This window comes from Nomascus leucogenys, chromosome 10 (assembly GCF_006542625.1).
Source record: "Nomascus leucogenys isolate Asia chromosome 10, Asia_NLE_v1, whole genome shotgun sequence".
NCBI classification, from domain to species: Eukaryota; Metazoa; Chordata; class Mammalia; order Primates; family Hylobatidae; genus Nomascus; species Nomascus leucogenys.
Genome location: NC_044390.1, coordinates 67454432 through 67480673, shown reverse-complemented (window position 1 = coordinate 67480673; position 26242 = coordinate 67454432). Strand labels below are relative to the sequence as shown.

Genomic DNA, 26242 nt, shown 5'->3' with positions numbered 1-26242 from the left:
CACCATGGATTGATACCAACCTGAATTTCTGGTTTTCCATTGACATATACGGTGCTATTGTTGACCATTTCCACAATGGCAACTCCCAGATTGCACCGGATCCCAAAGGAAATGCAGAATCCCAGCCCACTCATGATAGCAATGATGTAACGCTTGGGGAGGCCGCAGCAGCGGCAGTCACAGAGTGGGGGGCTTGGCCTGGACGTCTGCACCGGCCTTCCTTCTTCATTCAGCTCAATGTTATCTTCTTCCTCAGTGGTCCCATCGATTTTTCTACATGGGAAAAAGGATAGGCAGAAAATAAAAGCCAGGATTAAAGGAAAAAGAAAGTATACTAAGCAAAAAGAAAAAAGGTACTAGCAGATGAAAAACAAAAAGGAAGACCCATAGTAGAATACTATGGGGGTATTACTATTATTATTAAAGTAAGTTATTATTATTATTAAATATTATTATTATTATTAAAGTAAGTTATAGTGGCTAAAACTACTGATGTTGTGGGTATTGTGTGAGACTTTTATAAACATTCAGTCAATCGTTTAAATCTTATAACAACTTTCTAAGTCTTTTTTTTTTTTTTTTTTTTTTTGAGACAGAGTTTTGCTTTTGTTGCCCAGGCTGGAATGCAATAGCACGATCTCAGCTCACCACAACCTCTGCTTCCCAGGTTCAAATGATTCTCTCACATCAGTCTCCCGATTAGCTGGGATTACAGGTCTGCACCACCACGCCAGGCTAATTTTTGTGTTTTTAGTAGAGACGGGGTTTCTCCATGTTGGTCAGGCTGGTCTCAAACTCCTGACTCAGATGATCCGCTCACCTCGGCCTCCCAAAGTGCTGGGATTATAGGTGTGAGCCACTGTGCCCGGCCTAATTTTTCTGAGTCTTAATAAAATACTAAGTGGAGGTGGAGAGGGACATTTTCTATCACAATGCATACCCATTTGGTTGTATATCCTTTTCTCCTTAGATGGTTCCTCCAAGGAGGTGATCCTCCAGCACCTTTTATTCAAATGGTAGAATTTTTCACTGACCTCTATAGATTCCAGTTATGGCACATTCATTATAGTGAATTTATCTCTTCTTTTTAAAAAAAGTAATTGGGTAAACTGAACCCTATCTGTCAATTATAAAGGAAGTTGTATCCTCTTACTTATTGTCATCTTTCTGAGGATGCTGTCATGGCCCACTTAAGGTCAAGTCTTTTTAAAAATAATCAAAGCTTGCAAGTTTTCATGAATATTAAATGCAGTGATAAATAGCTAATATAATGGTTAACCCAATAGTTTGGATGAAACACAAGTCATTTGCCCACCAGTTCATATGAAAGATAACCTTGGCAGGTTTTGTTTGTTTGTTTGTTTGTTTGAGATGGAGTCTCGGTCTGTTGCCAGGCTGGAGTGCAGTGGTGCGATTCTCGGCTCACTGCAATCTCCGACTCCCTAGCTCAAGCAATTCTCCTGCCTTAGCTTCCCAAGTAGCTGGGATTACAGCCATGCGCCACCACACCCAGCTAATTTTTGTATTTTTAGTAGAGACGGGGTTTCAACATGTTGGCCAGGATGGTTTTGATCTCCTGACCTTGTGATCTGCCCACCTTGGCCTCCCAAAATGCTGGGATTACAGGCGTGAGCCACCGCCCCTTGCACCTTGGCAGGTTCTTGTGACTCAAGGAAAATCAAATTTCCAGCACAAGTATAGAGAAACAAATACACTGGATTCAATTCAGTTCATCAGATATATATTGAGTGCCTACTATGTCTCAGGTACTGGGCTAAGTATTGGGGAGCAATAGAGAATCTGACATGTTCTCTGCCTTCTTCCAGCTCTTAGGCTGATGGGGAAGAAAAACACATATACAAGCAGCTATAATTACCTGATGATGCGGGTTTTATTGAAATCAAAGTGAAAAAGCAATGGTAAAACAGGGGAAGGAGCTTTGAATTTCAACTTGTGAGCCCAGAGTAGAAGCTTAGTAAATGCCAGAACATTAAAGCAATTGGAAAAGAACTCTAACCATTTCCCTACCGATGTACCTACCTACCTGCCGGCCTGCATTTATACTGATGGGGTCTATGTAGTTGTCCGTGCTTCTAGCTAAGGCCAGCCCCTCTCCTTGGACACTAGATCTCGTCCCCTTTTATCCCCTCATGAATATTGCTCCAGAAATCCCCACCCCCCACGCTTCATTCATTATGTTCTCCTCCCTAGTATAATAGATCATTCCTGTTGCCTATAAATAAGCTTTATTCCTCCCATATTAGAATCTAAAATAAAAGACGTTTTCTCTTTCAGTTATCCTCCTATTTCTCATTTTCTTTTTTTAAGAAAGAAATGACTGTTTTCAATTCCTCTCCTCCTGTTCTCTCCTCGACCCACTCCAGCCAGGTATTCCCAACCTGAGCCTCCAAAACTGCTCTTCTTAAGGTTATCAATGCCCTCCTCATGGCTCAGTCCAAAGGTCATTTTCAGTCCTCGTCTGATTTAATCAACCTAGCAGCAGCATTTGACACAATTGACCACTTTCTCTTCCTTGGCCATTTTATGTTTTTCCAGGAAAACACTAGGTCATCCTCCTAATTCTTCTGTTTTGTCTCTTACAGCTGATTCCTTCTTTCCTTGACCTATGTATGCTAGAATGCCTAGGACTCCGTTCTCAGGTCTCTGCTTTATATCTATGCCCTATAGGTCATCTAAAGCAGGCTCTGGGCTTTAGATACCATGTATATGCTAAAAGCTCCCAATCTTTATAACTAGACTTATCTGACATCTCCTTGGACACCTAAAAGGCAGCTTAAACTTAACATGTCCAAACTGACTTCCCCTAAAAAAAATTAATTCCTGAAGTTATTCTCATCATAAGTAATGACAATTTTGCTACTTTGGTTGCTCCAGCAAAAATCTTGAAGCCATCAGGCTGGGTGCGGTGGCTCACGCCTGTAATCCCAGCACTTTGGGAGGCCAAGGCAGGTAGATCACCTGAGATCAGGAGTTCGAGACCAGCCTGGCCAACATAGCAAACTCTGTCTCTACTAAAAATACAAAAATTAGCTGGGTATGGTGGCACGCGCCTGTAGTCCCAGCTACTCAGGAGACTGAGGCAGGAGAATCACTTGAATCTGGGAGGCGGAGGCTGCAGTGAGCCAATATAGCAGCACTGCATTCCAGTCTTCATGACAGTGAGACTCCATCTCAAAAAAAAAAAAAAAAAAAAAAAAATCTTGAAGCCATCTTGGATGCCTCACTTCTCCAATCTATGTCCAGCTGAGGAGCTCATGTACCTTACTTTCAATGTTGAGTCTCCCGCTTATTCAGCTGTGTGACTTTAGCCTAATTACTTAACCTCCCTGGACTTTAGTTTCTTCATCTGTAAGCTAGGAATTATAATAGTTTCTTCCTCATAGGGTTGTTCTTAGGATTGTCATAAATGAGTTATTAAACTTAGGTAATTCAGAACAGAACTTGCCACATAATAAAAAGCAACATATGACAGCTATTTTCATTACATTAATCCTCACCGTCACTTAATGAGTCTATGATGCTAGACTAAGCATTGATGCCATTAGCTCTGAGAGGCAGTTGGATGATAGGACTTTATAATGGGCTGCCCTAGTAGTCTCCATGAATTTCTGGCAACCAAATATGTATAACTTCAGTAGGATGGAAAACTGATGCTCTAGGCCTGGCGTGGTAGCTCACGCCTATAATCCCAGCACTTTGAGAAGCTGAGGTGGGCAGATCACCTGAGGTCAGGAGTTCGAGACTAGCCTGACCAACACGGCAAAACCCCGTCTCTCCTAAAAATGCAAAAATTAGTCAGGCATGGTGGTGCACACCTGTAGTCCCAGCTACTCCGGAGGCTGAGGCATGAGAATCAGTTGAACCCGGGAGGCAGAGGTTACAGTGAGCCAAGATTGCACCACTGCACTCCAGCCTGGGCAACAGAGTGAGACTCATCTCGAAAAAAAAAAAAAAAAAAAAGAAAGAAAACTGATGCTCTAATATTGACACATTACTATAATAGTATATTCCTAGCAGCTAAAACAAGGATAATATGTAACGACCACAGTAATACTTGTATGAGGCAAATTCAGTTCTCTCCCTCTGCCCTCCTCTACAGATACTTTCGTGTAATTCTCTTATTTGATCATTAATACAGTTCAGTGAGACATGGGAAATCTAATACTCCCATTTGACACAAAATACAACTGTAGTTCAGAAAGCAAGAACAAATTGGCCAAGGTCACACAGCCCTTAGTGGGTAGAGGCAAGATATGAAAGAAACCCTTCTCCTTTGCTGTCTAGGTCCCTTGGGCCCCTTTCCTGTGTGTTCCCAGCACACCAGGCCATGCTCCTTCTCAATGATCTTCCTGAGTCACTTTGTCATCTGCACCTGTTATTTTGTAGTCCTTGCCCAGCCATCATGATTCAGAAGAGCAGGGTAAGAGAATGGACTCTGGACTGAGAGATGCCCAGTGCTGTCTCTCCCATGTGCTAGCTCTGTGACTTTGGCTAAGTTATTTGATCTTCTACTAGTCTTCCAGGGATGCTGTAACAAAGCACCACAAACTAGGTGGCTTAAACAACAGAAATATATTTTCCTGCAATTCTAGAGCCAGAAATCTGAGGTCCAGGTTTCAGCAGGCCTTGGTTTCTTCTGAGGCCTTTCTTTTTGGCTTGCAGATGACTGTCTTCTCCCTGTGCCTTCACATAGTCTTCCTTCTATGTATCTGTGTGTCCCAATTTTTTCTTCATATAAGGACTTCAGTCATATTCAATTAGGGCCTACCGTACGGACCTCATTTAACCTTAATTACCTTTTTAAAGATCCTATCTCCAAATATACTCATATTCTGAGGTACTGAGGGTTAGAATTTCACCATAATGAATTTGGGCAGATTCATATGAAGACACAATTCAGCCCGTAAGAATCCCTATCTCTAAACTGGGCTAATCATAATGGGTATCTCATAGGGTTGTTCAATGATTGATGCATGTAAATGATTCACGGCAGTGCCTGGTATGTAAAAAGTGCTTTATATTAATAAGTGGTAAGTACTATCACTATTGCTATTAATAAAGTGTCACCAGTCGTAAGCTTAGCCCTCTCTATATACATGTAGATGCTTTAGATGAAGGCTAATGAAAACTGAAAGCGCTGTGGGGCTTTGCAGTGCTTAATTGCAGACAGCCCCAGCTGCTGTGCTCTGAATCAACCACCCATTTGGCATGGGGACAGCGCTTCTTTCTCACAGGCTATTATTCTGCCAAGAACTGAGCACCGCAGGGATGTGAGGCCATTCTTTCCTGCCAGAGGCAGGACTCCGCTGACAGTGACTGGCTCCAGGACTCCGCACTGGCCATGCCAAAATTTCCCAGTATTGTACTATAGTCTGAAAGTCTTCCCACCTAGCTTTTCTTCCTTCCCTCTCTCCTACACAGGTAGCAGTTTGAATGCTCTCCCAGCCTCCTCCAGCTCCTTCCCCATTTTCCCTCAATAAATCTCTTGGCCAGGTGTAGTAACTCATGCCTGTAATCCAAGTACTTTGGGAAGCTGAGGCAGGAAGATCACTTGAGCTCAAGAGTTTGAGGCTGCAGTGAGCTGTGATTGTGCCACTGCACTCCAGCCTGGGAAACAGAGCGAGACCATGTCTCGTATGCGCCGAGTCCTGTCTTGGTATCTGCTTTCTTGGAAGACCTGAACCAACACAAGCACCCTCTGTGTGCATAGTGCCATCTTAGACATCCCGAGACTTTCCAGAGGGAAGACATACAGTATGGGAGATGGGGAGAAAGAAGGGGAAAGTAATGATCAAAGGGAAAGCCCTAAAAGAAGGAGCTGTGGGCTCCCCAAGAAGCAGGACCTATAGCTGGCTGACCTGAAGCCAGCCCCTCACAGCAGCTCTCCAGTTGGAGACGGGATATCAGGAGCCGTGGGGAGGGGTCGGAGCACAGGATCTCACTTTCCTTTGCCCAAAGTGGCAGCTGAGCCACCACTTCAAGGGATCATGGGCTCAGGAGCAAATGAGGATCAACAATTAGTAGGACCTCCTGAGTTGTTTGTGAGTCCTTTGCACAACATTGCTGTGGCAAAAGGGGAGCACCAAAATGAACAGAAATCTAACTCCCCCCAGGCAGGGGGCTCAGAGTCAGATTTGATTTGTTTTATTTATTTTTTTTGAGACAGAGTCTTGCGCTGTCACCCAGGTTGGAGTGCAGTGGCACAATCTTGGCTCACTGCAACCTCCACCTCCCAGGTTCAAGCAATTCTCGTGCCTCAGCCTCCCGAGTAGCTGGGATTACAGGCGTAGGCCACCACGCCCGGCTAATTTTTGTATTTTTAGTAGAGACAGGGTTTCAGCATGTTGGCTAGGCTGGTCTCAAACTTCTGGCCTCAAGCGATCCACCCATCTCAGTCTCCCAGAGTGCTGGGATTATAGGCGTGAGCCACTATGCCTGGCCAGATTTGACTTGTTTTAAAAGCATTCAAATAGCAGGCCATTTCTTGTATAACCTAGCTCACAGAGGAAGACTGAGAACCCCCTCACCCTGTATCGTGGAACACACCAGGCTTCTGGGCAGTCAGATAACCTGGATTTGATTTCCAGCTCTGCCACTGATACGCGAGCTGTGTGACTTGGGGGCAAATAACCTGGCCTCTCTGAATCTCACATATCCTCTTCTGTACAATAACTATTTATCTCACAGAGATACATGAGCCTGCCCTACAAAGAGTAACACATTACCACCAATAAATGAATAGACATTGCCTGAACGTTAGGGTCTCTGCCATCCCTGGTGTTTCCTTGGCATTTTATACATTCCTCTGTTAGAGCACTTCTCACATGGAGTTAGAGTCATTTTCATTCAGCAGCATAGGTGCTAAGTAAATAGCCACTGATTTGGGCCAGGCACGGTGGCTCACGCCTGTAATCCCAGCACTTTGGGAGGCTGAGGCGGGTGGATCACCTGAAGTTAGGGGTTCGAGACCAGCCTAGCCAACATGGTGAATGAAACCCCGTCTTTACTAAAAATACAAAAATCAGCTGGGCATAGTGGCGGGCACCTGTAATCCCAGCTACGTGGGAGGCTGAGGCAGGAGAATCTCTTGAACCTAGGAGGTGGAGGTTGCAGTGAGCTGAGACGGTGCCATTGCACTCCAGCCTGGGAGACAGAGCGAGACTCTGTCTTGAAAAAAAAAAAAAAAAGTCACTGATTTGTGTCCATATATGAATGAAGGTCTCCCTGATCCCAGGACCATTTCCAACTCATCTTTATTCTCCATGTTCAGCATCGTGCCTGGAAGCAATGAATCCTTGTCCAACTGAATGGAATTGGTGGATCAATTCCAGACATCACTCCTGGCTTGAAGCACTTAGAGACAGGGTTAAGGAAGGATCTATTCATCCCTGCCCAGAAAAAAAGCTTTATAAAAAGGGGAGGAGACAAGAAAGTTATTTAAGAATAAGAGAAGAAAAACGAACTCATTTCTTAGGAGTTTAATTTCTTAGGACTTTAATTATCCATAATAGCTATTTATCCCATTTAGTTTTCCTTCCCTGCTTGACTGCAGTTGGTCTTTTAGATCAGAGAATCTTCATTTTTTCTAGAGTGACATTCTCATTGTTGTTTCTCCAAATATAGACAGCTGCGATCTGCGGACTGCTGGCCCTCTGCACACTAGGGAGGTGCCTGCTCTCTGTTCTCAGACACAGTTGTCCAGCAAACATCCAAGCCCCAGGGGTCTAATTGCCTAAGATATGCTAACTAGCCCTTAGGCACTTAAAGAACTATTTCTTTGCAATTCAAATGTTCCCACTAATTGCAGAAAAGGTTTTGTTTTGTTTTGTTTTATAGGTAATAAGATCAACATTTGGAGCACAAAGTGAGAGAACTTGCAGATAATTTTACGAATTTTAAAAATCCATTTACTGGCTGGGCGTGGTGGCTCACGCTTGCAATCCTAGCCGTTTGGGAGGCTGAGGCAGGAGGATCCCTTGAGCCCAGGAGTTCGAGACCAGCATGGGCAATATAGAGAGAGCCTGTCTAAAGTTAAATATATATATATATAAAAAACAATATTTTTAAATCAATTTACTTGCTCACCGTATTTGGTATGAACTGAAATGTGTGCCCCAAAATTCATGTGTTGAAGTCTTAACCCCCAGTACCACCAAATGTGGCTATATTTAGGATAAGGTGCTTAAGGAAGTAATTATGGTTAAATGAGGCCCTTAGGGCAGACCCTCACCTAATATGAATAATGTCCTTATAAGAAGAGGACATTTGAGCCAGGTGTGGTGGCATGGATGCCTGTGGTCCCAGCTACTTGGGAGGCTGAGGGGAGAGGATCGCTTAAGCCCAGGAGTTGGACACTACAGTGAACTATGATCTCGCCACTGCACTCTAGGCTGGGTGACAGAGTGAGACCCTGTTTCAAAAAAAATACATAAATAAAAAGACACTTGGACACACAGAGACACCAGGGACGCATATGCATAGAGGAAAGCCATCTGAGGACATAGCGAGAAGGCAATATCTGCAAGCCAAGGACAAAGGCCTCAGGAGAAATCAAACCTTGATCTTGGACTTCTAGCTTCCAGAACTGCAAGAAAATAAATTTTTGTTGGTTAAGCCACCCATTCTGTAGTATTTTGTTGTGGCAGCCCTAGCAAACAAATACAGCATTCAAATTTGCCCTCTGAAAAGGTTCCATTTAGCTCATGTTGTCTTTTACACAATCCTTGAGTTGCTATTCTACTAGAAGAAGAAAATTAACTGAAGGACGTTGACTACTTGCTACACTCTAGGCACTCCATGAGGTTTCTATAATATATATATTATCTCCCTTAATCCTCAAAATAGTCTTGACAAATAGGAGTTATCCCCATCTTACTGCTCGGAAGACTGAGATTCAGAATATTTAAAACCTTGCCCAGCTGGGCACGGTGGCTCACAGCTGTAATCCCAACACTTTGGGAGGCCAAGGCAGATGGATCACCTGAGCTCAGAGTTCAAGGCCAGCCTGGCCAACGTGGTGAAAACCCATCTCTACTAAAAATACAAAAAAGTTAGCCAGGTGTGCTGGCGAGGGCCTGTAATCCCAGCTACTCAGGAGACTGAAGCAGGATAATCACCTGAACCTGGGAGGTGAAGGTTGCAGTGAACTGCACCCCAGCCTGGGTGACAGAGTGAGAACTCTGACTTAAAACAAAACAAAACAAAACAAAACAACTTGACCAGGGATCACCCAGCTGCAGTTGGTGAAGGGAGAACACAACTGAGATTTGCTATCCAGCCTATTGCTACCGGTGCGCCACAGGAACTAATCAGAAAGCGCCTGACAAATAGCAAGTGCTTTGCCTACAGAGGCTTCTTTTTAAAGGCTCTGGAGAAGGAGTATTGCACTGGAATTAAGAGAACATACCCCGGAGACAGACAGTCCTGGGTTCAATGCTGACTGTGGTATTTATTAGGTATGTGGCCTTGAGCAAATTACCTAACTTCCCTCAACCTGATTTCCCTCATTTATGAAAGGAAGATAGGACTACTGTGAACATTAAATGAGACCGAGTTACAAAACGCTTAGCGTAATTCCTAGCACTTGATAAATAATCAATAAATGGTAAGTTTTAAAGAAGGGAAGGAGAATTTAAAATACGATCCCCAGAGCTAGTTTGAGATTTGAAATAGGATCTTATCAGCATGGATTTCAGCACACCACATTCGAAAGGAGCTCAATAAAGTACACCTGGCGAACGCCAGCCCAGTCAATGCTCTCACAGTACCTATGTCTCTCATTTTTTAAATTAATATTTGCCTCTTCCAGCAGATTATAAGTTCAGAAAGTCAGGAACCAAAAATCCCTAGCATTCAGCCCAGCTTCATAGACCTATGCTGTTTTTGTTTTCTCCTGGTAATTTGACCCTTTCCTATACCCCCATTTCAGCAGAGAGTCACTGCTTCTTACCTCAGCTGGGATCATTAGATGAACAAGAGGAAAAAAAGATAGTCTCTACGGCTTTAAAAAGCCTAAGTCACAGATGACAAGCTGAAAGCCCAATGGCCATATGTGGCCCATAGCCATGTTTTGTTTATCTGGTATAATGTATGATGGGTCTTTGCTTTTTTAAAAAAATTAATTTAGATTAATTGGCTGGGCACGGTGGCTCATGCCTGTAATCCCAGCACTTTGGCAGGCCAAGGCATGCAGATCACCTGAGGTCAGGAGTTCAAGACCAACCTGGCCAACATGGCAAAACTCCGTCTCTATTATAAATACAAAATTAGCTGGACATGGTGGTGCATGCCTATAATCCCAGCTACTCAGAAGGCTGAGGCAGGAGAATCGCCTGAACCCAGGAGGCAGAGGTTGTAGTGAGCTGAGATTGCGCCTTTGCACTCCAGCCTGGGTGACAAGAGCAAAACTCCATCTCAAAAAAAAAAAAAAAAGAATTTAGATTAATTGACAGAGTTTAAAAACCAAGGCCCAGCATAGTGGCTCACACCTGTAATCCTGGAACTTTGGGAGGCCAAGGTGAGAGGATTGCTTGAGGCTAGGAGTTTGAGGCCAGCCTGGGCAACATAGTAAGACCCCCATCTCTACTTTTAAAAATTGTATTAAATAAATAAATAAATAAGTAAATATCAGGAGATAGCTCAAAAAAGCAGAAACAAGCAAACATATAAAGCCTTGGATTTCTTGTTCATTCTGAAAAATCTGAAGACCTGAAATAATCAAGCTCTCACTCTGTCATGGCTACAATTGGCTCTCAATTTACCATAGTCCCCACCACTCCCTATTGTCACTTCCACAGTCAGCTCAGTTGCCATTTAACGTTATACTTGCACTGTTACTTTTCTAGTAGTTAAAATCAAGACATTAGAAAAATATGTTTTGTACCCATGTCTGTATCAAAAGTTGAAAAATAAAAATTAGACTAGTAGCACACATATGTAGCAGACAACCATCATTTATAGCTGTCCAATATCTCAATGACTTCTTGATATTTTGAATCTTGCTGGAGCAGCAAAAACAACAACAACAACAACAACAAAAAAAAAAAAAAACCTACTTTTCCTAGGCTCTCTTGCAGCTACAATGCAGGCATAAGAGGTGGACTCTGCTAAATCCGAAGCACTTGAATGAGATTTAGATATGGGACAGAACAAGAAGAGGATACAGCATGCAGGGGAATGGCAGTGCAGATGATTTCAAATGCAACAGAGGCAACTGGCTCCTCTGTGACTGCTGTGGCAGAATTTCTGGAACAAGTCATGAATATAATCAGCACTTAGAGGCAGGTAGTGGTGGCAGCTGTGTTTTATCCAGAACAGTCTAGTGTTATATGTTCTCTGCTGCTTTTCTCCTGGAGATACAGCATCCAGACCTATTCCTTCCAGGAAGTCTGAACAATTCCTAACATTCTTTTATTTTTTATTTATTTATGGTTTTGAGATGGAGTCTTTCTCTGCTGCCCAGGCTGGAGTGCAATGGTGGGATTTCGGCTCACTGCAACCTCTGCCTCCTGGGTTCAAGCAGTTCTTCTGCCTCAGCCTTCTGAGTAGCTGGGATTACAGGCACGTACCACCATGCCTGGCTAATTTTTGTAGTTTTGGTAGAGATGGGATTTCACCATGTTGGCCAGGCTGGTCTCAAACTCCTGACCTCAGGTGATCCTCCGCCCGCCTTGGCCTCCCAAAGTGCTGGGATTACAGGGGTGAGCCACTGCCCCCAGCCCAATTCCTAACATTCTTTACTAAATTTCATTCCACTTTAGCTACAGTGGATTCTGTTGTTTGCAACTAAGAACTTTGAATGATACAACATATTTCCTTGCAGAAGGGGAGCCTATTTCTACGTGTTAATATGTAGTGTGTCTATGTCAAGATATATAATATGGTTGCTTTACTCTGTAGGTATTGAATCTATAGGCCTTACTAACCTTTAAGAAGCACTTAGAAAATTTGATTGTTGTAAAAGTATTTGGGAGAAGTTGGAAAAGGAGAGAATATAAACTTTGGATGAGAAAATATACTTTTGAGCTAAGAAAAGATACTGGGAGCAGGAGTCGTAGAATCTGATGAACATTTACATCAAGAAGCAGGAAAGTATGCCCGGGAATGGATCCTGAATGTACTAGATTTGGAGGGAGTAGGGTAATAAAGTTGGATAAGGGAGAGTTCGTCAATATGGGAGGTAGATTGAATTGTGTCCTCCAAAATAGATTTGTTGATGTTCTAACCCCCGATACCTGTGAATGTAGCCTTATTTGGAAATGGGGACTTCACAGATGTAATCAAGTTAACATGAGGTCATAATAGATTGATTTCATGACTGGTGTCCTTATAAGAAGAGGGGAATTTGAACACATAGACACAAACACCAGGGGAGAAGGCCATGTGACAACAAATGCAGCAATTGGAGCAAGGCATCCACAAGCCAAGGCATGCCTGGGATTCCCAGCAGCTACCAGCAGCCAGCAAGAGGCAAGCATGAGGCCTCCTTCAGAGCCTTCAGGGGGAGCTTGGCCCTGCCAACACCTTGGGTTTGGACTTCTGCTCTCCAGAATTGTGAGAGAGTAAGTTTCTGTTGCTTCAAGCCACCCAGTTTGTGGTACTTTGTTAGAGCAGCCCTAGGAAACTAATAAAGGGGGCATAGTCCCATGACACAGGGTCTAACATCCCAGCAAAGGCCTTAAGAGAAATGGTCCTGATAAACTGCTAATACAGTTCCTGGAAACTTAAACAAAACAGAGATGTCCAGAGGAGCCTGGTGACTTTTAAAATGTAATTCTGTACTAATTTCTAATCATTATTACATTGTACACAGAGATATAGGATATGGCCACCGTGACTTTAAAAAAAATAACTTGAAAGCTGGGCACAGTGGTTCGCGCCTGTAATCCCAGCAATTTGGCAGGCTGAGGTGGGAGGATGGCTTGAGCCCAGGAGTTCAAGACCATTGTAGGCAGCATAGCGAGACCTTCGTCTCTACAAAATATTTTAAAAATTAGCCAAGCAAGGTGGCTCACAACTGTAGTCTCAGCTACTCAGGAGGCTGAGGTGAGAGGATCACTTGAGCCTGGGAGGTTGAGGCTGCAGTGAGGTATGATTGTGCCACTGCACTCCAGCCTAAGTGACAGAGTGAGACCCTGTCTCAAAAAAATAAATAAATAAATAAATAAATAAAAGAATAAAAAATTATCCATTCCAGGAGAGAATGCCCAAGGCCACAAGAGTGTCCTTATTTTGGTTGGTCCAGGTCTACATCCTCTTTTCCTTCATTGTTATATAAACCTAATTTACAAGCCTATTTCATTTTTTAATGCCTGGTATAAAAATTGCTGAATTTGAACCAGTCATAGTGATGAATTACTGATAATTAAAATGGCTATCTTCTATTCCTTTAAGTAAAGTTTTGATCTCTATTATTTGGAATGTAAGAATTCCGTAAGTGTTATATCTTTAATGTTGATCACACTCTTGATCAATTAAAAGGTCTCTAACTTATTTTTTTAAAAATGAGAAATGTTGGGAACTGTTAGAGCAGATTATAAAGAAAGATCAAAAGGCTCAAATAAATGACTATGCAGGAATGGATTTTCTATGTAAGACCAGAAAACCCACAAATGAACTATATTCCTCAGGAGGCCTGAGGAATACTCCTGCTCCTAAGATAATAGGGAATGCAGTGGTGATGGGGCCACCGGCACCACTGATGCTTATAAGCTGCTGTCCTCTGCTGGCTGAGGCTCACAGTAGGAGGTGCTGCTCCAGAAGCAGTAGCAATTGGGATGATTGGCAGCACTTAACCATCATAGGTAAGGGAAGGAAATTCAGAATGACAGTTAGGGAATCAGCCCATAGGAAGCTCAGAGATGACTCAGAGAACATGGTGCTCCAAGGAGCAAAAAAACGGGCAGCCAATAAGGGTATTGCTTCATATACATAAAATCAGAAAAGATAAAGAGCTGATGAATAGGCAGTAGGCTGAGGCTGGCCACCCCAATGGAAAGTCATACTCTCTTGCCCAGTTTCTAGGCCAGAATCCAAAGACTGAAGGAGAAGACTGAAGGTTCCATGACTAAGGAAACTTCAACACCACAGAAGGCAATGCAGTCGTGATGCCCACAGTCCTTCCCCAAAGGACTCTACCACCATTAATTTGGGTAAACATACACTGAAGAAAGAGAAATACCTCGATCTTTTGCAGACTTTTGGATAAAGGGGCAAACTGATGTTGATACTCAGGGATTTATAGCACTATCCTTCCTCCATTAGAGTGGGGCTTATGAGGGTCAGGTAATAAGTGGAGTCCTGGCACAGGTTCATCTCATAGTGAGTTCATGTCCATAGACCCACCCAGTGGTCATTTGCCCATATATAATTCCCACATGTATAATTGGAAGACAGACACCTAGCATTTGGAAAATGCTTTCAGTGGTTCCTTGACTTGTAGAATAAAAGCTATTGTAATAGAAAACAGTCAAATGGAAGTCCTTAAAACTGTCATCCCTGGGTAAGAAGATAAATCAAAAACAGTATTATATTATGCAGAATGACAGAGATTATTGCACCTTCAGAGATTTAAAGGATGCAGGGGTGGTAGCCCCCATTAGATCCCAATGTAATTCACCAGCCTAGCCCCCGGCCAAAAAAAAAAAAAAAAAGGGATCACGGTGGATGACAGGGAACTACCACACACTCTTAAGTCATGTACATAGCTTGCCTGTCTTGATCTGGTGCATTCTTTCCATATCCATTACAAAGGAGGCTAAGAAGTTCACAATGACATGAGATGAACGACAGCATATATCCGTGGATTGTTCTCTCTCATAATATAGTCAGAGAGACCTTCTGGACCTGCTGCAGAACATCACATTGATCTATTATGACCAATAGATGACATTATGTTGTTTAGACCTCAGGAGCAAGAATTGACAAGTACTCTGGATGCCTCAGTAAGACATGTGTGCTCCAGAGCGTGGGAAATAATTGCTACAAAGATCACAGGTCCACCACATGGGTGAAGTTCACAGGAGTCTAGTGTTTGAGACATTCCAGAACATTCCCTTCAAAGTGAAGGAAAAGTTATTGTGCTTTGAACTTCCTGCCACTAAGGAAGAAGCACAATGGTTGGCAGACCTCTTTGGGTTTTCGAGGCAGTGTATTCAACACTTGGGAATATTGTTCTAACCCACTAATTCCATGACATAAAAGGCTGCTGGTTTTTAATGAAATCCCAAAACAAGAAAATGTTCTGTAGCAAGTCTAGGCTGCAATAAGAGTGATCTTGCCACAAGGGCTGTATTCTCCAGCGTACCCTTGGTACTAAAGGCATCTGAATAGGAAAAGACACTATATGAGGTTTCTGGCAAAACTCAATAGGAGAAATACTGCATAGAGCCTTAGGATTCTGGCACAAGGCCTTGTCATCTATAGTAGGGAAATATACAACAGACAAAAAACAACTCATGGCATGTTACTGAGTCCTGGTGGAGACACAGCATCTGGCCATGGAACATCAAGAGACCATGCAGCCAAAACGACCCATCATGAGCTAGGTACTATCAGACCTGCGCAGTCCAACTGTCCATCATAAGACGGAAGTGGTCCATCTGGAATCTAACACCAGCAGGGCCACAGGACACAAGTAAGCCCATGTCAGAGGTCCAGTTTTCCATGTGACCTATATCTGCTGTACCAATGCCTCTCCATGAGCTCACACCTGTGAACAAATTACAGGAGGAAAAAAACTGAGTTTTGTCCAGAGCTGGTCAATTTGGTATGTTAGAACGTGTTGCAAATGGACTGCTGCTATACTTCAGCCCACCCAGGGATGGCCCTGAAGGACAGTGAGGGGGAAAGCCTCCCAATAGGCAGAGTTTTGAGCAGTCTCCCGGCCACACATTTTGTATGAAAAGAGAAACATTCAAAGGTAAGGATATACATGGACTCATAGGCAGTGATGAGTGACTTCACTGGAGGTCAGGGGCCAGATAAAGCAATACTGGAGGATTGGGAAGAAAATCTGGGGAAGAGATGTGGATCAATCTATAAGAGTGGATGCGTAGTATGAGCTATCCTGATTGCACATTATCACATGCCACTTGGAAGAGGCACAAAACAGACGACAGGCAGGCTGACTTGGCCAGTTGATGTCAGCTAGCTTCTGTCCTCAGCCACCCAGTGCTAGAGCAGTGCACTTGTGAACAGAGTAACCATGGCAGCAGGGATGGAGGCTATGTCGGGGCTCCCACTCATCAGGACTGAGCTAGCTCCTGCTGCTGTCAGCAACAAGACCAATGCTGAGACCCTGAGATGGCACAATTCCTGAGGGCACAAACCAGTCTTTGGTCACAAGTTATTTGTAACAGACCCCTTCCATCCTGGAAAGGGTAGCAATTCATCCTGACTGGGGTCGAAATATTCCATGTATGAGTTTGCCTATTCAGACTACAAGTCTCAGCCAACATCACTATCTGAGGATTCAGTGTCTGATTTCTCAACATGGGATCTCACATAACATTTTCTCAGACCAAGACACCCAGTTTATGGCAAAGATGGCATGGCAGTGAGCACATGACAATGGGATTCACAAGCCCCGCCGTATACCATACCATCCAGAAGCTGACAGCCTGCCAGAGCTAAAGAAGCCTTTTTTCTTTTTTTTCTTTTGAGACGGAGTCTTGCTCTATTGCCCAGGCTGGAGTGCAGTGGCTCTATCTCAGCTCACTGCAACCTCTGCCTCCTGGGTTCAAGCAAGCAATTCTCCTGTCTCAGCCTCCTGAGTAGCTGAGATTACAGGTGCCCACCACCACGCCTGGCAATTTTTTGTATTTTTAGTAGAAAATACATGTTTCACCATGTTGTCCAGGCTGGTCTCCAACTCCTGACCTCAAATGATTCATCTGCACTGGCCTCCCAAAGTGCTGGGATTACAGGTGTGAGCCATGGCACCCGGCCTCTGAAGAAGCTTCGTAAAGATGCAGCTGTGACATCAGCTTGGAGATGAAGCCCTGGGAGGGTAAGGTGCTATCCTCCAGGATGCAGTATATTCCATAAACCAACAGTTATGCACCTGCAATCCCAGCATTTTGGGAGGCCGAGGCAGGCGGATCATCTGAAGTCAGGTGTTTGAGACCAGCCTGACCAACATACCGAAACCCCATCTCTACTAAAAATACAAAATTAGCCGGGCACGGTGGTGGGTGCCTGTAATCCCACTATTCGGGAGGCTGAGGCAGGAGAATTGCTTGAACCCAGGAGGCAGAGGTTACAGTCAGCCGAGATCAAGCTGCTGCATCCAGCCTGGGCGACAGAGCAGGACTCCATCCCAAACAAACAAACAAAAAACCCAACAGTTATGATATGGTGCTGTGTGCCCAATGGGCAGAACACACAGGTCAAAGAAACAAGGCATGAGAGAAGGAGTGGTCCCACTCACCATCATTCCCAGTAACCCACCTGAGGAGTACCTCATCTCTTCAACTTAGGCTCTGAGGAGCTAGAACTCCTGATTCACAAGGAAGAATTCTTCCATTTAGGAACACAACGGAAATCCCAGTCAACATATGGTTATGTCTGCTGCTCGGTCACTTTGGGGTCCTCGTGCCAAGACCAGAAGACACGGCAAAAAGTCACTACAGTGGGAAAGGTCATGGATCCTAATCTTCAGGAGGAATCAGAACTGTCGCTTCATCATGGGAGCAGGAAGAAATATGTTTGGCACCCAGATGATCTGCTGGGACATCTCCTGATACTGCCTTGGCTAGTTTTTAACTGTCAGTGGGCAAATACAGCAACCATGACCTGGTGAGGTTATGTTAACCAGGGATTTAGACCTCTCAGGGATGAAGATCTGGGGCAACCCATCAGACAAGCAAACAGAAGTGAGGGGACTCAAAAAGGGGTGGAGAGGAGGGACCAGTCATCACAGTGGGGCCTGGAGTCTGTCTTAATAACTCTTCTTTGGAAGGCTCCTCGGGAATTACAACCATAGAGTCTTGGAGAAGCTGTACCTGGATGGAGTGAACTTCATGTGAGAAGCAAGTTGATCTGAGCGGTGCAGTGGGTGCGCTGTCATAGACACCAGAGCGCACTCCCCCGTTCCCCTTGATGGGTAAGCACACTTCTACTTCCAGAGCTGCTAGCAGGTCACAGTTGCTGTATTTTCCCATTTGCAGTTAAAACTAGGCAGGGTGCGCTGGCTCGTGCCTGTAATTCTAGCACTTTGGGAGGCCAAGGCAGGAAGATCTCCTGAGCACAGGAGTTTAAGACCAGCCTAATCAACATGGTGAGACCCCCATCTCTATTATTTTAAAAATTAAAATAAAAAAAATAAAACTAGCCCAGGCAGTATCAGGAGATGTCCTAGTGGACCACCTAGGTGCCAAACACATTTCTTCCTGCTCCCACGAGGAGCTGACAGTTCTGGTTCCTCCTGAGGATCAGGACCCATGACCCTTGCCACCATGGTGACTCCTTGCCTGGGCTTCTAGTCTTGGCATGAGGAACCCTGGAGAACTTCCCACTGCTCAGTGGCCTCCAAATAAACCCCTCACCCACCCACATCAGCCCAGAGCTGATGACTGACTGAGGCAGAGACATAAAAGGCTGCCCCACTTGCCCCAAAGGAAGAACTCAGCACATCGCTTATGCTCCAGAGCCTTCCCCTCTGGATCTGGCCACTGGGCATTGTGAGCACGCATCCTTGCTTGGCTCTTTCTCCTTTTTTTTTTTTCTTTTTTTTGGAGATGGAGTCTCCCTCTGTCGTCCAGGCTGGAGTGCAGTGGTGTGATCTCAGCTCACTGCAACCTCTGCCTCCCGGATTCAAGCAATTCTCCTGCCTCAGCCTCCTGAGTAGCTACGATTATAGGCACATGCCGCTATGCCTGGCTAATTTTTTGTCTTTTAGTAGAGACGGGGTTTCACCATGTTGCTCAGGCTGGTCTCAAACTCCTGAGCTCAGGCAATGTGCCTGCCTCGGACTCCCAAAATTCTAGGATTATAGGTGTGAGCCACCGCACCCAGCCTCTCCTTTCCTTTCTTGTTTTACTCCCTCCCAGTTTTTTCAGGAAGAGCTCGTTAAATCACATTCTAGGCTCACCCAAATCCCTGTCTCGGGCTGTGCTTTTTAGGGAACCTACCTAAGACAGAGGTGAAGTAAAGCAGGAAAGAGGGACAGAGAAGAGGGCAGGAGGAGGAGGGCAGGTGAGCTTCATGTTTAAAGAGTGGCCAGGAAAGTGGGGATCTTTGAGCACATACTTGAAGAAAGCGAGGGAATGAGCCATCAGGCTATCTGGGAGGAAAGCATTTAAGCAAAAGAAACAGGGCAAAAGCCGGGACAGGAGTGGATCTGGGGAGTTCTAATAAGAGCCAGGAGGCCTGTGAATCCAGAGTAGAGTGAGGCAGGAAAATGTCACAGATGAACTCAGAGAGCCTTCCAAAAGTCCTAGATCACAGAGGACCTTGAAGGCCATTGAAAGGGCACTGGCTTTAACTCTGAGTGAGGTAGTTTTGAGCAGGGGTGCCCCATTGCAGCCAAGTTGCCTGAGGTCATGCAGGCAGGGAAGTAAAGGATGTTGCAGCAATTGGAACCCAGGATCACCTGATCTCAGAGCAAGCTTTAACACACTCACCTTTGTTGATGGAGCAGGAAGTGCATATCTGGCATGCTCTTGAATGCTGAGGACAGACACGATGCAGGGACTAGTTTCATTTAAAGGGAAGACAGACATACGTGTAAGGAGACCAGACTCCCCTTAAAGCCTCCCTTGGAGAAAGCCTTCAATAAAGGTACAACTGATTAGGAGAATAGCCCACACTTGCCAGCAGATCCAGAAGTTGCTGGCTACATTGCAGTCCAAGTAGACCTCCCTAAACCTAAATAAGCGGCCCAATATCAAGACAGTGAGTGGGAAGAGGAAAGACACTTGATTAGAGGGGTAACATAATGTAGTGATTAAGAATGATGGGCATAGAACATCTGGTTTGAAACCTAGCTCTTCCATTTACAAGCTGTGTGTCCTTGGGCAAGCTACTTAACCTCTCTGTGCCTGTTTTCTCATCTGTAAAATTGTTGCTAGATGCTGTGGCTCATGCCTGTAATCCTAGCACTTTGGGAGGCCAAGGAGGCAGGATGGCTTGAGGCCAGGAGTTTGAGGCTGCAGTGAGCTATGATCACATCACCGCACTCCAGCCTAGGCAACAGAGTGAGACCCTTTCTCAAAAAAAGAAAAGTTGTAATTATAGTAATCCCCTCTTCATGGGGTTTTTAATTGAATTAAATGAGTTTACAGTGTCTGAAAGATAATGTTTTGTTTGTTACTGTTATGTTTTTTAGACATGAACAATTAAAGGACACATAAATTGTAATTTAAATTGAACAAATCTGCATGTCACTTTCTGGACATTAATTTCCAAGTTTAATGCTTTCTATGTCATCTATATAATTCAATACTAAACTATTAAATGAGTGCATCTTCTTTCTTCCTGCACTTCTAAAATATTATTTTACATTTAGCTGATTAATTGCTCAGCTGCTTCTTATCAATGACTGTTTTCCAGGAAGGCTAATCATGCCTGACTGTAATCAACCCTGTGTGCGAACTCTCAAATGCTTCCCTGTGCAATTGCCACTCCCCTGACTGTGAGGAACACGGTGATTAAAAAGCATCTCAAGAATTCCATTTAGATGATGACCTCAGCCTCAAACATTATTAGACAGCTGTGATTTATATTGCCTTCTAAGTTAGAATGTAGGGGCTTCTAGCTTCCAAATGCTCCTACAAAACAGAAAACCGTTCTTTGTGATTTTTTTACATGAGATTCTCTCAACTGGGTTTACATGAAAAGCAATGAAATGAGAGGGAAATGCCCAGTATGTGCCAGGCTCTGGGCAGGGTCATTTACATACAATTACCTTATACACCTGTGGTTAATGCCAAACACGTGGCAGAGCTGGTCTTGATAATTCCTCACTAGAACTGAGGATCAACGTGGATCACCACTCAAGCAATGTCTGTTTTCGCTTCTTCTGCCAATAATTTCTCTCTATAAATCACTGAAAAAAGGGATTTGTCCTTGGCTTTATTTTTTCTATAGCCTTTCTACAATTAGGACAACCATGACAATATCTAGCATTTGTTTAGTGCATTCTCTGTCCCTAGCACTGTGATAGCTGCTTTTCTATTGTTCTGAGGAAACTGTTCAAACAGTCCTAGACACATAGCCCAACTTCTGGTTGAGGTCACACAATTTGGAAAATCGCCAATTTTGTTATATCCCTAAGCAAATCAATTTTGTAAACAAAAAGATCTCCATGTGGCTCCTCCAATCAAACATAGCAAAACCGGCTCTTCGATCAATAATTCCTATTGAAAAAAGCAATTAAATTTCAAAAAAAGCAATTAAACAAGTTTGAAAAGAAAATTCCGAAGTATTTTTTATATCAAGTATTTTATAAACTAAGGCAGAGTTTGCTGTTTATAATGGTGACTCTGGCCCAACGTCATGGGTTTTTTTTTTGTTTTTTTTTTTTTGAGACAGAGTCTGACTCTGTCACCCTGGCTGGAGTGCAGAGGCGCAATCTTGGCTCGCTGCAACCTTGAATGTCTGGGTTCAAGCAATACTCCCACTTCTTGGGAAGCTGAGATGACAGGCATGCGCCATCATGCTGGCTAATTTTTTATATTTCTGTAGAGACATGGTCTCTCTATGTTCCCCAAGCTAGTCTCGAACTTGTGGCCTCAAGCGATCCTCCCACTTCCGCCTTCCAAAGTACTGGGATTACAGGCGTGAGCCACTGCGCCCGGCCTGCGGTTTTATAGTTTTTATTCTTGACTTTGCCAGATTCTTTTGTCATTACTTGAATAAGCCAATTAAGCTATTGTGCTTATTATGCAAAATTTATTTTTGCATTTCTAATCAAATGAACGCCATCACAATAAGATGTTACCTGGAGAGTGCTCAACGGAAGGATAAAACACTCCGAAAAAAATGTTATTGTAATTTTTTCTATATTTGGCTGGTTTATGCTGCTGTCACTGAGCTAGGTTTTCATCTAGACATGCTAATTCAGTGTAGGTCTGATTGAAGCCTTTTTGTTTCTAATTACTAAAATAATAAGGTGTCCAACTCTTTTTTCTTATTAGGAAAGTTTATTAACAGTGATACAATGGAAAATTTAACACTGACAGGATCATATGTGTTTTAAAACACAAGAAATGGGATGAATCTCAGATTGCCTGGAAATAGTCCTTTAAATGAAAATGTTTTTAAATTTAAGAGATAATAGAAAAGTTAAAAGGACACACCAGATGGTATTTTCACTCACCAGGATTAGAAATAATCATCCAAACAAATAAAAAGCGTATCAAAGGTATTTTTCACATTTATTTATATCAGAGAGATAAAGCAGTCATTTTACCTTGCACATAAGGACCACTTATGAAATCATTTATATAATTTGAGAAGGCATTTACTATGTCTATAAAAATTCATAAATTAAAATGTCACATTAATTCAATCATTTATGGCAAACTCTCCTTCTCTTAATATATTTTACTTCAAAAAATATTTACTTTTTGGTTTGGACTAAAATCTCATTCAATTCAATGATAGTACTTAACATTTTCCCACTGCAATTATGTGAGGTTTTCTGCTTCAAAGAAATTTTTTAAGTTACCTCCTTCAAACTAATGTGTAACTAGCCTTCTCTTTGCAAACTATACAGTCAGGAACCACTTTATATATTTTATTAAATAAGCTAAAAATGGCAAATATTTAATTTTCATTTATAGTGGATTCAGTGAAAAAAATTATTTCAGTTCAAGGCATATTTGTCATTACTAATGAATTAACATATAATATTATCTCCCTAAATATTTTCTAATTCAATGCCAAACATACCATATGCAATATTGTCATCTCCAGAAAGTGCTAATCCAGCTATACAAACAGAATACTTATCTTGATCTTTTCCTAATACAACCCAATACTTTTCATGCATCTGTTTTTCCTCCAGGCATATACTACTGGAGCTAGAAGGGGCTCCAGAAGGATCTAATCTGACCCATCCCGTCCTCATTAAAGTGTGGTTTTAAAAACGTGATACCAAGTCTCTCACATACTGGCAATACGAAGCCACTCAGAAGGGAACTAAAGTTCGCATTCAAACTTTACCTTTGTAAAATTCCCAAAGAGTCTCCCACAGCGTTCTTCACTCCTTCCTTCCCAGGTTTCAGAATTTTTTCTTTGAAGGTATCAAATGCTTTAAAAGGCATTTTGAATGAGGGGCACCTCTGAGCCGTTAACAGTCAGTCTCAAAAACTGTCATCCTTTCTCATTTCCAGTGTGAGAACCACCTTGTTTCCCTTGGTGGACACCTGGAAGTCAGTTCTCATGGAGGGAACTACTCAAAATCAAAAAGGATTGATGAAACCCAGCTCGAATCTTCCAAGATAAGACAACTCCCTCCTGTCTCTGCTCCCCACCCCTCCAGAAAAGAGGCCAAGGGGTGTCTGGTTGGGAATTCAGTCCCTTGCAAAAGCTGCACGCTCTGCAGCAGCCTGTGGCCGCTGTCTCAGGCAGCCACTCTCAGACTGAGCGCAGCCTCTCTCCCTCCCTGGGCTGCAGCTGGGGACGCTACCATGAGCTCCGGACCACCAGAAGTCCTGAGACCAGCAGCAGCATCCGTGGCCTAGCTCCAGCCCCTCCAGCCAGCCGCGTCCCCCTCCTGCCCCACCCCAGCTCGCCTGCCGCTCTCACCAAGTGAGCCTTTCCAAGGTGATGCTATAGTAACCGGCACAATACCTGCCCTTCAGCCGCCTGGGCTTATGAATGGCCTCTTAGCCAGAGCAGGCACCCAGAGAGAAGTTTATGAAACATTTACAGCCCTCTGTTTTTCTGAGGTCTGGCCCTGCAGACAGGCTCGCAGCCACCACTCCATGCCTTTTATTCCCCTCATGAGAGTCATGAAGCTGTTTTTCAGCCAGCCACTAGCATGGATGTGGTCCCACGAGGAACTTGCATTTGAGTAGCCCAAATGCAAAACCCAGGCCACATACATCCAGGAGAACATTTATTTGCTCCTAATCAACAGAGCAGGCTCTCTCAAAGTATGATACGTGGATGCCGTTTGGGACCATCTAATTGAAGATTTCTGAGCCGGAAGTTATCTAGAACCTCCTTAGAAATTTCCACTGACTCCTCATTGTCCTCAGGATAAATAAAATTATTTTTGGTTTTTCCCTTTTTCTCCCTCTAGATGGACTTTTTTTTTTTTTTTAAGTTCCAGGATGCATGTGCAGAACGTGCAGGTTTGTTACATAGGTATACATGTGCCGTGGTGGTTTGCTGTACCTATCAACCCATCATCTAGATTTTAATCCCCACATGCATTAGGTATTTGTCCTAATGCTCTCCCTCTCCTTGACCCCCAACCCCCGACCAGCTCTGGTGTGTGATGTTCCCCTCTCTGTATCCATGTATTCTAATCATTCTACTACAAAGACACATCCACACATATGTTTATTGCAGCACTATTTACAATAAAATTCTTTATCATGGCACCCAAGGCCTTTCCGTGGGACCCCAAGTCTTTCTTCTTGTCACTCTGCTTTCCACATCCTCATTTCACTGAACTCAGCAAGCTCCCTATCGCCTCTGGGCTTTACTCAAGCTATGCCCTCTGCCTGGGTAACTCTCTGCACCCCTTCATCTGGGTAACTTCTAGGGATTCTAAGGTCATGCTAAGATATCAATCCTCTAGAAAACTGCATGGGCAAGGTGAGCTGTCCCTTCTCTGTGCCTCCAAATCACCTGTCCTCTGCCCTAGCAGAACCTGGCAGGGAGTGGGCGTTACCTAAATACTTGTTGAACTGGGGCTGAAACGCTGCACGTTGTGGCCACATTTATGGGCAGCAGGATGACGCCTCTGTAAATGCTGCTGCGGTGAAAAAAAAACTCTTCTTTTTGAGGCCCCTGTGTTCCAATCCCCCAGTCTGCATGCGACTGACAAATCATAGGCTGTAGGCTCTCAGGCTCCCCAGGAGTCATTTCCGCAAGACCAGTCAATATCCTCTGCAAGCCACTGTCCAAATTATCCAAGATTTGAATTAAATTCAACTAAGTCCGTGCTGAATCCTTGGTAGGCTAAATATTGCTAATATCTTTTGAGCTCTTTCTAGGGTCCCGGGTCTGTGTTAAGCAATCTTTAAGTATCACCACAGTCTTCCCAGCATGACTCTGTAGTAAATAACTTATTTTCCCCAATTTTACTGGCAGGAAACTGAGACAAAAAGAGGTTAAACTTGCCCGAGATCATACAGCTAGTAATTAGCAGAGCCAGGTTTCAGATCCAAACAGCCTGGCTCCAACCCTCCCCCTCCCTCCCTCCGTCTTTCTCCCCACACACATTTTACTGAGACATATTTTGCATTTCAAATAATTCACCCATTTCAAGTGGACAATTCGGATTCTTATAAATTTACCAAGTTGTATAACCATCACCAGAAAGCAGATTTAGAATATTTCCACCCCAACTAGAGCCTTCATTTTCACTGTTAATCCTCATCTCCTATCCCATATCCTGCAACCACTAATCTACTTTCTATCTCTATAGATTTGCCTTTTCTGGACATTTCATGTAAATAGAATCATACAATCTATGGTTGCTTGTGTCTGGCTTCTTCCATTCACTATAATGATTCTGAGGTCTGTCCATGTCATAGCATGTATCAGTAATTTGTTCCTTTTCTCTTTTTTGTTGAGTAATCCTTCGTTGTAAGGATATAACACATTTTTGTATCTCCATTGACCTGTTGATGGACATTTAGGATAGTTTCTAAAAGGACATTTGTTTCTAAAAGGACAATTTCTGGTCACCAACCTTCCCATCATAACCCCTCAAGACTGAGAACACAAGTCCCCAGGAGTCCACAGTTTAATCATTCCACTAAGTATTTACCTGTTTTAAATATTGGATATTCATAATATCCAATTTCTGGATATGATAAGACTTATGAATATTTGCATATAAGTCTGTATGAACATATGTTTTCATTTATCTTGGATAAATAACTAGGAGTAGAATTGCTGGATCATAAAGTAAGTGTAGGTTTAGCTTTTTAGAAAATGACAAAATTATTTTCCAAAGTGGATAATTTACATTCCCTGGAGCATGCAGGCGGGTTCTCGTTTCTCCACATCCTTGCCATATTTGCTTTCTGTCTTTTTT

General features: G+C 43.4%; 1 protein-coding gene across 2 annotated transcripts in view; it reads right to left on the bottom strand.

Annotated features, from left to right (window-relative positions):
- The window catches only part of SLC17A8 (solute carrier family 17 member 8), a 64725-nt gene extending 41117 nt beyond the window's left edge, over nt 1-23608 (bottom strand). For both annotated transcript variants that reach the window (XM_003269903.2, XM_003269904.2), the window contains exons 1-2: nt 23188-23608; nt 21-273 (exon numbers count right to left, since the gene is read on the bottom strand). In XM_003269903.2, coding sequence (XP_003269951.1) covers nt 21-273; nt 23188-23288 — 354 coding nt within the window. In that variant the 5' untranslated portion in view covers nt 23289-23608. The remainder of the gene's footprint in view (nt 1-20; nt 274-23187) is intronic.
- Nucleotides 23609-26242: the final 2634 nt, after the last annotated feature.